The sequence below is a fragment of the Geotrypetes seraphini genome, chromosome 9, assembly GCF_902459505.1.
Source record: "Geotrypetes seraphini chromosome 9, aGeoSer1.1, whole genome shotgun sequence".
Taxonomy (NCBI): Eukaryota; Metazoa; Chordata; class Amphibia; order Gymnophiona; family Dermophiidae; genus Geotrypetes; species Geotrypetes seraphini.
The window spans coordinates 121,504,758-121,519,807 of record NC_047092.1 but is presented as its reverse complement, the minus strand read 5'-3'; the positions used below and the strand labels follow the sequence as shown (position 1 = coordinate 121,519,807).

The window sequence follows — 15,050 nt, the reverse complement described above, 5'->3', positions numbered from 1 at the left end:
GCGCTCTGTCGATTTCTAGAGGCTTATCAAATTGGAGATCCAGGATTCTAGGAATAAAAACTTCCAGATATTTGACCATATCTGTTGATTTTGACCCCTCCGGCACCCCCAAAATTCTGAGATTATTCCGACGGGAGCGGAGATTCGCATCTTCCAGCTCGCGTTCTAGATTAGCGATTTTTTTAACTTGCAGTTGTAAATCTTTAATGGATGTTTGATGTACAGATTGCTTTTCTTCTACTGACTGTAAACGCTGTTGAAATTGCGTTATATCCTCTCGCATATCCACTATTTCCGATTTTATTTCAGTAACATCGATCCCCACGTCTGCAAGCATGGATCTTAGTGCTTTGAGCTCCGCCATGATGGTTTGGGAGCTATCTTCTTCCTTGGTATTGTTGGCAGATTTTTTGGGAGATGGTGGGTCAGGCTTGTGCCGCTTTCCTACCTTAGTGGTTGCCATGATATTAAGGTAGATTTCTGTTATCAATACTGCTAATTTCCTTTACTTGAAATCCAGTCAAATATCGATTCTTTAAAGAAGCAGCAGGAGCTCCAAAACTATGCTGCCATCTCTCAGTCGGCTCGCTAGCGCCCCCCCCCCCCCCCTTTTGGGATTCTTTTAAAGCTTGTATTAGGGGCTCAATTATTTCATTCTCAGCTCATATTAAGTCTCAAAGACTTTCCGACCTACTGACTCTTGAGAACACAATTAAACAACTGGAGCAAGAGCACATTCGTTCTTCTAATGACTATTTTATTTTACAGGAACTTCGTACTCTACGATTGAAACATAGTCTTCTTACAAGTCACATGGCGAATAATCAACTCCTTTTGAGGAATGCTTCCTATTATATTGAAAATAATAGGTGTGGTCACACTCTTGCTCAGTATTTGAAGGGTCGTTCTGCTAAAACATATATTCCAGCCATCGTTGATGAACATGGAACTACCTTAACGGACACGACCCAGATTATGGACACCTTTCACCGATTTTACAAGAATCTATTCTCCTCTGATGATAGTGGTTCCTCTTCTTCTCTGGGCTTCTTGCAAGATTTGCCTCGGGTTCCTTTGACAACATCGCAAGCGGACACCCTTTCCACAGAGCTCTGCCCAGAAGACATTGCTACAGCGGTATGTTCCCTTGCTAAACACAAAGCTCCAGGACCAGATGGTCTACCATCCAAATTTTATCAACCTCACTTGTTGCCACATTTATTTGAATTTTACAAGGCCCTAATTGAGTCTGGTCAAGGCAGTGGAACCTTCACTGAAGCGACTATCATTGTCCTTCCTAAAGAAGGGAAAGATAATACTGAGGTTAAAAATTATCGCCCTTTATCTCTAATTAACACGGACGCAAAAATCTTTGCTAAGGTGATTGCCAGCAAATTACAACCAGCTCTGGACACTCTTATTCATCCGGAACAAACAGGCTTTATGTCAGGACGCTTGTCATGTAACAATACTAGACTTTTTGCTAATATTATACAATGCTCTTCACATCTCCAAACTCCATTACTGGCAATTGCTCTTGATGCCGAGAAGGCGTTTGATCGTGTCGAGTGGAACTACATCATCCAAGTTCTCAAGTGGTATGGTTTTCCTCACTACTTTATATCTCTTATTCGGATTCTGTACTCCAACCTATCTGCGAGACTCTTCATTAATGATATCTACTCCATCTTGTTTTATTTGGCACGGGGAACTAGGCAAGGGTGTCCACTTTCTCCTCTTTTATTCAACCTGGCATTGGAACCTTTTTTGATTGCCTTACGTACCAATAAGAACATATCTGGATTTAGCCTGGGGACATTTGAAGTAAAACTGTCAGCATACGCCGATGATGTTCTCATCTATGCCTCACCTTCATCTCTTTCATATATTCTGGAAGTGATTCGTCGTTATTCAAGCATTTCTGGTTATAAACTAAACTCATCTAAATCTGACATAATGCCAATCAATTGTCCTGAATATTGTGCTGAAGTTAAACAACTGGGATTCCATTGGGCCTCTGATAAGATCAAGTACTTAGGGATATATTTTGGCCCGATGATGGATGACACCTTACGATACAATATGGATTATATTCTGGCTAAAGTGAAACGCGCCCTTTCAGCATGGTCACCTCTCAAGCTCTCATTCTGGGGACGCCTCGACACCATCAAAATGATGATAGTCCCTGTGGTCAATTATGTGCTATCTATGATTCCTGTCCTTTTCCAATGACCCTTCTATAAGAAGGTGGAATCTCTTCTGGTTGATTTTCTTTGGCTTCAAAGTTTCGCGGATCAGTCTTCAGAAACTTAAGTGTCCCAAACAACATGGGGGCGTCTCCTTTCCTAGCTTCCTTGACTATCATGTCTCATTCCTGCTTAGACAGGGCGCCCGATGGTTTCAGGACTCGGGTCTTCACACCTCGCCTCCTTGGCTCCAATTGGAATCTCGCCTCACAAATGTTACTTTGAGATATGTGCCTGTTATGTCTCTGCCTCCATCATTTACAGCTAATCCTATGTTCTGGTTGTCTGTTCTGTTTTCTTGTTGTGTACTAAAACCAATAAAAAAAATATTGAACTTAAAAAAAAAAGAACTGATGTTCAGAGAACGGGGAGAGACATAAGAGGGAAGGATATTTGAGGGAAAGAAAGGGGGCAGATGCTGAATGAAGAGGGGTGGATGGCGAGAGAAAGGGCAGACATTGGATGGTAGTGGGGAGCCTATGCTGGATGGAAGTGCAGATGGTAGAGATAAGGGAGCAAATGCAGGAAGGAAATGGGAGAAGAGAAAGAGGGGAGCAGACGCTGGATGGAAGTGGACAGAGAGAGGAGAAGGTACATGATGGAAGGAGGGGATAAATAAAAGGAGGGCAAATGATGGGGAGAAAAGGATTGAGTTAGGGAAACACTGGAGGGGTGAGGGAAAGAGGTGGCAAGCTTTAGGTAGACAGTAAAAAAGTACATTGATGAGAGGGTAGTACGAACATAATCTAGACAGATGCAGAAAATAAATTGAAAAGGAAAATGAGGGAAAAAAGGGAAAGGGATTGCAGAGGAAAGGTGTAAGAGAGGGAAGGAGAGGAGAGAGATGCCAGACCAATGGGGGTGAAAGGAGAGATGGAAGGGGGAGGCATACAGTTTCTGGAAGGGGCATAGAAGGAGAGAAGATGCCATATGAAGAAGAGAGACAGCAGACATTGGATGGAAGGAAGAGAGTTACAAGAAGATGAGGAAAGCAGAAACCATAGAAGACAAAGGTAGAAAAAAAATTTCTATTTATTTATTGCTTTAGGAGACATATGTCACTGTTTCTGTGGTGCACTGTATGCAGAGTCCAGCTTCTTACTAGTTCAATTTAACCTTTGTCTATGTATTTCTATTTTATCCCCCCTTTTACAAAACTGTGGAGCGTTTTTTAGCGCCAGCCGTGGTGGTAGCAGCTCTGATGCTCAGAATTCTATGAGCATCAGAGCTGTTACCACCATGGCTAAAATCCACACTACAGTTTTGTAAAAGAGGGAGGTGTTAGTTTGTGATTACATATTCTATACTAGGCGAAGGTGTTTTCTGTGTTCTGTGTGTTTGAAAGACTTTTTTTTTTGTTAGGCTTAACTGCAGGATTGATCTGTACTAGTCTGGCTTGTTTAGTTTTACAATGGGTGTATTGATGTTGTACTGCTCACTGCAGTATGTAAGATGCTGCCTTTTCTTAGGTACTCATGTGTGACATGTGGCTTGTTACTAAAAATCATGTTTTTCGTACAGATGGGGGGGTGTCAAAAAATGATGGGCCCCTAGGTACACCACTGCCTTTTTGTGTCTAAGGGGGGGGACATACTAGAGCTGATTTCTAAAGAAGAGGGACAGAACCTTTGCTGAGGCTGTGATGGAGCAAAAATTATAGTAATGTAATCAAATGTTGTGATAGTTGTTTAACCAAGTAAGATGGCCAAGGGTCAGTGGCTGGAGAAGATGAATTTAACAGCGAGATAAAATGCAGAATGTCATGTGAGTCGGGGAGGTTGAAGGAAGACCATAACGAGGGATAATGAGGGGCTGGTGGCTTCAGTAATGTAGATACTGCAGAGTCTGTCTTGAGGGAAGAAGCAGAGTAGGTATTACCAAAAGCATTGCAAAGTGTGCTAATTTTGTTCTCCCAAGGATGGGATACAGATTCTAGAGGGAGGATTGAAGGATCATAATCTGAGTTGACTGAACTTTGGTGAAATGGAATGAAACAGAGAGAAAAGCAAGGTGAAATACACTTTCTTGCTATGTTTATGTTTATTAAAGCTGCTTAAACTACAAATAAGACCAAAGTGGTCTACAAAATAATTCAAACCAGCAGTAAAAGAACTCCATTACAAACAGGAAAGAGTTCAAAGAGACCAAATAAAATATATATTCATATGCAGAAAATACAAAAGAATCCAGTCTAGTGAGTTCAAAAAAAGCTAACCAAAAATAAACCTTACTAAAGATTCATCTTTCCTTTAATCCAAAGGTAAACTATTCCATAAAACAGGGACTAGGTAGAAAAATGCACAATTTCTTATAGATGCCAAATGAGCATTGGTAAGGCTACTCTATTATCATCTACAGATTGTAATAATCGACGAGAAGCATAAAACAATACTGACAACGATAAATACAGAGGCTGTAACTTAAACAGAGTTTTATGAGCTAACATCAGTATCTTAAATTTAATTCTATATTCTATCGGGTGATAATGAAATTTTAAATATAGAGGAATTACATGATCCCTCATCCTAGCTTTACCTAATAGACAAATTGCCATATTCTGCAGAGGGTAGTAGACAAGAGCAAGAAAGAAATAGGGTATTATAATCTATGGTGGAGACATGGAGTATGAGAGCTTCAGAGATCATAAGAAGTTTGAAGGATTAGGGGGTAATGTTGAGTTTAGAATTATATATACAAACTTAGATTCTGCACTGTCCAAGCATATGCTCTTTGTATGTGCATAAAACAGCTTTAAATATTTCCATTTGAAAAGCATTTATTTGTGCCTATGACTGTTAAGATTGTTTAGAATTTCTCTGCATCAGGGTTATCCTTCAGACTTACATTCCTTTAAATCGGAGCAAGGATTCACTCATTCAGGTAAGGGGATATGCCTTAATTGGAGGGTTTTCTTTTCTATACAGAATTTTTATGACAAATTCACTTTGTTAAAGATTCTGCATACATTATTGGTATGCAATAGAGATTGTTTATCTGAAAATCAGAAACCTGTAATCTGGAAAAACTGTGATCCCTAGCCTATAATTTTATATCCAGAAAACCTTTGATTATCCAAAAAATGGTTGGATTCATGCATTCCATCGTTCCAAAATAATCAAATTATCCTAAAACTAGTTAGCTACATATTATCCATTATGTGGAAAACTCCTATAATCCAAAATTCTGTTTTTGGAATGCTGTAATATTTGGAAAAATCCTTTATCTGGAAAAGCCTTAATGCTAACTTTTCTGGGTCAGTGGTGCTCTACAGTGATTACTGAACAAGCATTGCCATGTTTGCAAGCATTGCCATGTGGGCAAACTTCAAATTAATCTTAGAATTATGAGTGAGCTTTTGGCATTTCATAAATGAATCAAAGTTTGATTTTTTTGAGGCTTCATTTTCTTAGAATACATTTATTGTGTACTTAATTTATGTATGTTTTGTTTTATGTATGTTTTTGTTTTAGCCATTCTTTTGTTTTTTGTAAATCATTTTGTAGGTCCTATGGGAAGAAGTAGTCTACAATTCTGAAAATAGCTAAATAAGTGGGGGGTTTTCATCCTGAGAACTGTAAAAAGGAAAGGGCAGAGGACAGTGTATATAAGAAGGGAAAGTGAGCAGTTTGGCATAGGGAGAAGCAGCTTGTCTCTCTCTGGTTAATACTTTTATGGGAGCTGGCAGAGAATTTCTCTAAGCAGCTGGCTGCTTCTACATACTATATATTATGTATAGCTCTGTGGATCAGTTTCTCAGAACCCTGGATATACTGGTAAAGGGGGAATTTCTATTTAGCTTTTTTACTCTCCTTTACCTGAGTGTCTTCTGGCCTGCCTCCTGTGTACATAACCATCCACAGGGTACCATAGGAGGCCAGGATTTACCTAAATGCATATATATTTTCTGAATACTAGAGTATATTACAATAAGAAATGGTCCAAATGAGTGACAAAGGCAAATTGTTTAATACTATAATATACCTGAGACTATAATATCTAACAAGCATTTTTATGGTGCAAAAGCTTTTGATCTGTGGCAATGCAGTATACAACAGTATACAACTTGCAGTATACATCATACAACTTGCTTTTCTATTCACCTTAAACATTTCTTCAGTGACAACATCATGATCTGTGAGTCCATGCAGCAGGGGGAAAACATCATCCACTGCCATGGAGATCTCTGTGCGGTGCAGTTTAAGCAGCTGACGTAAGTCTCCATCACCCTGAAATCTGTCAGAAGTGGACATCCTGCAAGAAATCAATATTTACAGGTAAGAGAAAACCTTTCATTCCTGAGCTCTCTATCAACACACACACACACATAGTGCTTTTGCCATTTCCCCTATGAATATCCTTTTATTACCTTCCTCAGCTAGTCATAATATCACATTCTTTCCAACTGAGATCTCGCTATCTCCTATAGCAAACACATTTCCTTCCCACAGGAAGCATTTTTACAGCATTTCCCACTATCGGTACTCTTATGCCATAACTTATACAATTCACAAGGAGTGCTACTAGGAGTCTGTGAGAAAGAAGGTGGCAGGGATTCCTTACAGTCAGTGCTTTTCTATCATCCAGCATATCACTGAAGTCAAAACAGAAGAGCTGTGAATTTTCCCTCTGAGGTCTTACGCTCTGCACAGCATTTCCATCATACTCTGCTCACCTGTCACAGTTGAATTTGTTTCATTTACAAACCAAAATCACTGGAACAGTTTCTCAGGGTTTCTGTAGGTCATTACACACAAACTATGAAAGTGACACTGTGATCCTTTTACTCCCTAGCTCACTGGTGTCAATGCTCAGGTCAATGTTAATGTTCACAGGGAGAGAGAACCTCCCAGAAAATACCCTTATTAATCAACTAATCAGGATGCAAGGATCAGCTTCCTTATCTCTGTCAGTATCCATATAAGCATAAGCTTGCTATTTTTGTCTAAACCCTAGATATCATTTAAATTAAATTAAACATTGAAATGTATATCTAGCTAATAAATATGATTTTTAAAATTTGCTTTCCCAACTATTGTATTCGATGTGTTAATAACTAATGTACGAGTAGTATCGATGCTGTTTAGATCAGATTTTTTCTTGACTACAGGAAAATCAATTTGTATTAAAACTTCAAAAAACGCAGCCATTATCAGTTTCATGATGTTCTTTGACACCTTCATGATTAGGCTTCCCCGTCCAATTTATAGACGCTTTTAAATATCTAGACGTTATTATTGATTAACAATTACAGTTTTACCTTCAAGTACTTCGATACTCTCTGTCAGTTTCAAACTATCCAGTATTTTTTTAGATAAAAATAACCAGCAGATAGTTTTCCATGACCTTATTATATCCTGTTTAGATTATTGTAATGTAGTTCTCACCAGCCTTCTGTAGTCTTGCTTAAACACCTCCAACTTATGGCAATTAAAATTCTATGCAAGGCACATGAGTTTGACCAAGTGTCACCCTTACTTTATCAATATCTCTCTCAGATATTTTTTGCTCTTCTGGTGAGCTTCTTTAATCTCATCCTCCACTGGCTTGAGCACTTTTAAATTTGACTTGCAATTTGGTTTTCTATCCTGTTATAACAGGAGCGGACTGACCACTGAAGCAATAGGGCAGTGACTGAAGCAATAAGGGAGCTTAACTGTAATCTGATAACAGTGGCTGACCCAACCCGAGATATTACAGTGGGCTGGGTGGGGGGGGGGGTGGAATGTTGGAGTTTATATTAGGAGCTTGAGGGTGGCAAGAGAGAAAAGGATTGGGTGTTAGGAAAGGGAGGATTTGATTGGTAAGGGTGCTGTGTGGTTTGATTGAAGGGTAGTTTTGGCGGATTAAATTCATTTGGGAAGGGTGGGAGTGTGGGAAGAGGTGGGTAGGTAGGGTTTAATTTGTTCCATTTTCGCCCGCCCGGTTTTTTGGGTGGTTGGGTTGGAGGATGGGTTGGTCGCAGCTTGTGGACAGTGTGATTTATGAAGTTATGTATTATATGTGCTTATTCTGCTCATGTGCGGAACCACCATGGGTGGCTGGCATGACTCTGTGACACCGCAAGTCTTGCTGGGGGAAGTGGGGTTTGCTGGAATGTGATGAATTTGGTGAGCTGGGCTAATTTGACACCGATTAGCATCAAGGGGTTTGATTTTGTGAGTTGAGCTAGTTCGCCACTGAATAGCTCAAAAGGTTTATGGTTGTTAAGCTACACTGAATTATTTATGTAAGAAAATGTTATATATGTATGAATTTATTGATGGATAAGTTAATAAAGCTGTGGCCCATGCTTTGCCACTACTAAGAGTTATTGTGTTTTTTATTGAGTTAATGAATATAGGATGAGTTATACGAATGCGTTTTAGGGGCCCACTGTCCCCTAGCTTCCATCTAATTTAATCACTTTTGATATGTGGTTAGGGGCTCATGCCCTTATCTCAAGGACCCAGGACACTGTCAGTCCATCCCTGCTTTATGAAATTCATTACCTCATGATTTATGAGTGGAACTGTAACCTCCAAAATTAAGGCTGCTCTTAAAACTCACTTTGCTTAATCTTCTCTTCACTTCTGTGATTTAGATATTTTAACTTGTCCAACAGTATAGACATAAGCACCAAACTCTAATTTTAATCTTTAAAATCAAAACTATCTCAGCATATACCTATTGAGTTTTACTGTTAAAACTATCTACTGCAGAGGGGGTGTCACGTGCTCGTCCTCAAGATGGCCGCTTAGTGCTTTTTCTCCGACACAGCCCCGCTCTTCAGTTATCTTCTCAGCCCCGTTGCGCTCCAGTTCAGGTCGGTAATTAGTGCCCCCGATCGTCGGAATGTCCGCCAAAGCTAATAAGCCGGACAGTGCTTCACCCGCGGGCCCCACTGCGTCGCATCCAGCGTCTAAGCGCTCGAAGCACGAACCGCCATCACCCGCTAAGGCCTGTATATCCGGCACCACTGAAACCGGCACTTCGATATCGCATGACCTCCAAATACTAAGAGAGCTCATGCAGGAAAATCTCGCTGCCACCTCAGAGATTAAAAGCGAGATAAGTGGCATCATGACCCAAATGAAACAGCAGAATGCCCGTATTGAATTAGTAGAAGAAAGATTAGCAGCGCATGACTCTCAGTACCTCGTGAGCCAGTGCGATCTCCACTAGGTCTCTGCCTTACAGCAAGATTTGGAAGATTTATCAAACAGAATGCGCCGAAGTAATGTTAGAATTATCGGGATTCCTGAATCAAAAGAAGGGAAAGATATGCTAACTTTCTTACTCACCTTTATCCCTGCTATCTTGAAAATTCAATTTACTCCTCCACTGGAGATAGAACATGCGCACAGGGTCCCCTCGGGCCCTCCATCACCTTCCAAACCACCGAGACCTATAGTCTTAAAGCTCCTGCGCTACCCACAAACAATACAGATTCTACAGGCTGCAAAATCTGCCTCAGGTCTAACCGTGGATGGTAACAGAATATTATTTGTACCTGATGTATCCAAAACAATGGCACAGAGGCGCAAGGCCTTCCTAGCCATGCATCCCCAGCTTAAAAACATCGGTGCACAATACGGGTTATATTACCCTGCTAGAATGCGAGTAACATATCACAATATCACCAAGAATTTTGACAATCCTGCGGACCTTCAGAGATTTTTAGACGAGTCAGTGGGCGCTATGACCTGAATTACACTTGGCTACTCTCTCATCGTTCTTAGGGGCTGAGTTCACCTTCACTGTTATTAACAATATGGGCTACGGAGAAGCTCGCTGAGTCCCTCTTGACAGCATGAGATCCCATTTTTGGATCTTTGTTTGTTATGCTGTTTCAGTTCTTTATGAGCAAGAATCGTCTCTCTTTTTATTTTTATCCTCCTCTCGTCCTGATACTTGGAAGAGAGCACTTCATCATCATTCATACAGTGCCATGATTCAACCATTACCACCAGTGTCATCATCTGACACAGTTCACTTTTCTCTCTTTTTTGATGGTTAAGATAAATATAGTCTCTTTGAATGTTAAGGGAATTAACAGCCCAATTAAAAGAAAGAAGATCTTACATTACTTCAAACATCTCAATGCAGATATATGCCTACTCCAAGAAACCCACCTTTCCTTAGAGGAAGCTCAGAAAATGTCTGGAGGGTGGGTCCAGCATTGTTTTGCTGCGCCCGCTCAGGGTAAGAAAAACGGAGTCATCACCTTACTGAAAAAATCACTCAACTTTCAACTTTCATCTCATAAATTTGATCCTAACGGTCGCTGGTCCTTCATTGAAGGTTCTATTGCTGGTCAACATCTGAAACTTTTCAACATCTATGCCCCCAATGCAGACGACTCCTCCTTCTTCCAATCTTTTCAAACTGTGTGCACTTCCTCCTTAACATAAGACACTATTTTTGCAGGAGATTTCAATTTTCCACTGGACCCATTCATCGACAGATCCTCTACCTGCCATCCTGCCAAGCTCAGAGTCCGTACATCAGTTACTCAGTTAATGGATCTATATGGGTGGTCTGACATCTGGAGGATCTTCCATCCTACGACTAAAGACTTCACCTTCTACTCTGCATCGCATCATACGTACTCCAGGATAGACTATATTCTGGGCTCCAAAGACATTGTTAATATTGTGTCATCTTCACAAATTCATGACATAACCATCTCAGATCACGCAGCTGTCTCCTGCACCATAGGCTGGTCCTCAACCTCCACACCCAGACAGTGGAGGATGAATAACTTCCTCCTTCATGACGATTCCTTTCTCTCCCACATTACAAAAGAATCTCAAGCCTTTTTCGACGCCAACCTCTCATCAGTTTCTGATTTCTCCATCATTTGGGAGTCTTACAAGGCTTGGCTCCGGGGAGAGATAATAAGTTACTCGGCTTTCCAGATCAAGAAGAAGAAGACTGTTTTACACCAATTGGAATCGGACATCCATACGTATGAGACCCAACTATATCATCGTCAGGATCCCATCTTGTATAAAGAACTACAACGTCTAAAATTTCAATACAATGAAATATTCAGTTCACTTGCTTCAGCTTCAATATTTCATCGTTCTGCTACATACTATGCTTCTGCTAATAAATCAGGTCACCTGCTTGCTTCTTTTCTCAAAGGCAGACGCTCCAAAAACCGGATTACTCACATAAAGTCGTCTGATGGACACCTACTCACTGCCACTAAAGACATCCTAGAGATCTTTCATACTTACTATGGTGAGTTATATTCCTCGGAATCCACATCTTCTGACACCGCCTTGCAGGACTTTTTCCAAACAATTGAACTACCTTCCCTCACCGAGTCTCAACAACAGTCTCTTCAACAACCGATATCATCAGATGAAATACTTCGAGCCATTACTTCTCTACCTCCAGCCAAAGCACCAGGACCTGATGGCCTTATATCAGAATTTTATAAATAGTTTTCATCTATTTTGACACCACATCTGCTCTCCTACTACCAAGGCCTGATGACAGCTCCGAACACTTTTCATCGTTTCCTTGAAGCGAACATTATTGTCCTTCCGAAACCGGGCAGGGATCATCAGCTTGTGAAAAATTATCGTCCTATCTCTCTTTTGAATCTGGACTACAAAATATTTGCTAAATTATTGGTATTCCATTTAGAGAAAGTCATGTCTTACCTGATTCATAGAGACCAAGTGGGATTCATGAAGGGTCGCTATGGAGCAGATAATACAAGACTCTTATGCCATGTACTCCACTCCACCCTGTCGGACCCTCGTCCTGCTGTAGTTGTTTCTCTTGATGCTGAGAAGGCGTTTGACAGGGTGGAGTGGAAATATCTTTTTACGGTTCTCACCAAATTTGGCTTGCCTCACTCATTTATTCAGATGATCTCAGTACTTTACAATGCCCCACTGCCAAAATAATAGTAAACGACATGGCCTCTTCCTCATTCACATTACATAGGGGCACTCGTCAAGGGTGTCCAATGTCCCCTCTACTCTTCAACTTGGCTCTTGAGCCACTACTTGCAGCGATTACGGGTATAACTGTTGCCAACATTGAATTTAAACTATCTGCTTATGCAGATGATGTGTTATTGTATCTCTCTGACCCAGAACCCTCCCTGACCTCCTTGATGCACCTGATTGCTACTTTTTCTTCACTATCAGGCTATAAAATCAATTGGGACAAAACTGAAATCATGCCCCTCAATGATTCTTGCATCCCCTTCACCATTTCCTCACAGCCATTCACTTGGGTTTCCTCAGGAATAAAATACTTAGGCCTGTTATTTGATAAAGACCTCCACTCTTCTATGAAAATAACCTCAGCAAAACTTCTTGACCTGATTAAATCCACATTATCAGCGTGGTCTCCCTTACACCTTTCTTGGTGGGGCCGTTTGGACACTTTAAAGATGATGGTAGTCCCTAAACTCACATACATCTTTAGTATGTTTCCTCTTTTATTTCCTCCTTCCTTATATAAACATTTGGAATCTGTGATGTCACGCTTCCTTTGGAATAGCAAACCACCAAGAATTTCTATCCAGAAACTAAAAGCCCCTCCACAACTTGGTGGTGTAAACTTCCCTGACCTTCACTGTTATCATAAGGCCTTTATATTGAGGCAAGGAGCAGAATGGCTATCATCTCCTCCCTTCACAGATATGCCAAACTGGCTGAGATTGGAAATTTCCTATATGTACCCTTTTCCCCTTCTTAGATTGATGGGCACCACCAACTTTCCTCGCCTATCCACAAATCCTATCATGTCGACTACCCATAGGGTCCTTTCTGATATTGACACTCATTTAGATATTCCTTGGAGCAACTCTGCTCTCTGTCCCCTATGGTTTAATAAACTTCTATTAATTGATAGAAAACCCTTTTCCTGGCCCATATGGTATAATCACCAAGTCTGGGATATTGGGTCACTACTCCATCCAAACGGGTCTTATCTCACTTTTCATGACTTAATGGACTCCTTTTCCATCCCTGACTCGAATTTTTATCGTTGGTTACAACTTAAATCCTCGATCAAAAAATCAGGCCTCTCCTCATCTGTCTCCAACCCCAGCCCCACTCTTTACGCTCTTTCCCAACAATTTCTAACTACAGGGCACACCGCATCTCGCTTCTATAAACTTCTCCAATCTCTCCGCCCTCCTCCACTGACCTCCCTACAATCATCCTGGGAAACTGACTTAGAGATGACCATCTCTGATGTAGCCTGGTCTCACATTTTCAAATCCATCTTTCATGCATCCCGCTCGGCCTCGATTCTCCAACAAATGTTTTTCCTATTGCATAGAGCTACATGGACTCCTGTAAAATCTCACAAAATCAACCCTTCTTACTCTAAGTACTGCTGGATATGCCATTCTGAGGTGGGTTCCCTGAAACATCTCCTTTACTCTTGTACGGCAGTTGGTTCCTTTTGGTCCTCAGTATGGGACACAATCTGCTCTATTTTTCATATTAACGTTCCCCTTACTTATCAGATGCTTCTACTGAAATCTTTCGCGTTATCCGATAAGATTCTAGAATCTGATACTTTCCTTTTGGACATTTTACTCTCACTAGCTTTAAAAACACTCCTTACCTCCTGGAAAGATTTGTCCAAAGTTTCCCATTCCCACTGGTATGTATGTCTCACCTACAGAACAGAAGCCTACTTGGCTAAATCTTCCAACAGATTTTCCCAATTCCAACTAAAATGGAACTCTTTACGATTATACATACAAAATACTTCGTCTTAACCTGCTCGCTTCCCTCTTCCCTTTTTCCCTTCTGATCTTATGTGCACTTTCCCTTCCTACTTTGGACGATTCATGCTTGGTTTACAAAGATAACTTTTCTTATTTACTGTGATTTGCTTTGTTAATTCTACAGTACTGAGAATATTATTGCATACTACAGTTGTATTTCATGATAATTATTTGTCTGATACTTGTGCATGTCACTTATTATGGAGTGCATTTACTTGTTATCCACCATGTTCTGTAAAACTAAAAACTTTAATAAACAAACCTTGACTAAAAAACAAAACAAAACTATCGACTGCAGTCTTTAGCACTCTATGCTATTCTATTTTGGCCTTCTTTTCATTATCTATCATTATTATTATGATTGTAAACCATTTTGTTGTACCCACTAAAGGTAGCAAAGTAAATATTAAATAAACCATAAAACATAGCTAGAAATTGAACTACAAATATGTTTCATGTAACGCTAGCTAGGATTTTTAATATTAAAGAAAATATATGAGGGGATGCTGAAAAGTTCTCAGCCCAACCAAGAAGAGAATGACATGGATATGGTTCAATGATCTGAATAAACAATGTCAAAACATAGGGCTCTTTTTATCAAGCCGTGCTAGCTAAACCTCCAGCCGCACTAGCCGCTACTGCCTCCTCTTGTGCAGGCAGTAGTTTTAGGCTAGCGCGGGGGTTAACACATGATGAAATGTCACGCGCATTAACCCCACTAGCGCAGCTTGATAAAAGGAGCCCATAGAATTTCATTTCTGCAAATTGGCATTTAACAAAATAAGATAATACAGTCAAACCTCGGTTTGCGAATAATGCGGTTTGCGAGTGTTTTGCAAGACGAGGAAAACACTCAAACTTTAACTTGCAAAATTAGCATTGACTCGATCAGCAAGCGAGTCCACCCTGAGAACCGGCTTCACTCCCCCCCCGCGTCCCACCCCCTAACCCTTATCTCTAGCGGACACCGGCACCAGACAAGAGGAGCAGGAGGCTTGCGGCAGAGAGTAGTACGCACCCGGAACAGGAAGTACTGCAGGATCAGGTCATGGATG

General features: G+C 40.6%; 1 protein-coding gene across 1 annotated transcript in view; it reads right to left on the bottom strand.

Moving 5' to 3' along the window:
• AIRE (autoimmune regulator) overlaps positions 1-6,496 on the bottom strand; it is an 87,119-nt gene extending 80,623 nt beyond the window's left edge. The window contains exon 1 of the mRNA XM_033957765.1: positions 6,347-6,496. Coding sequence (XP_033813656.1) covers positions 6,347-6,496 — 150 coding nt within the window. The remainder of the gene's footprint in view (positions 1-6,346) is intronic.
• Between the last annotated feature and the right edge of the window lie 8,554 nt (positions 6,497-15,050).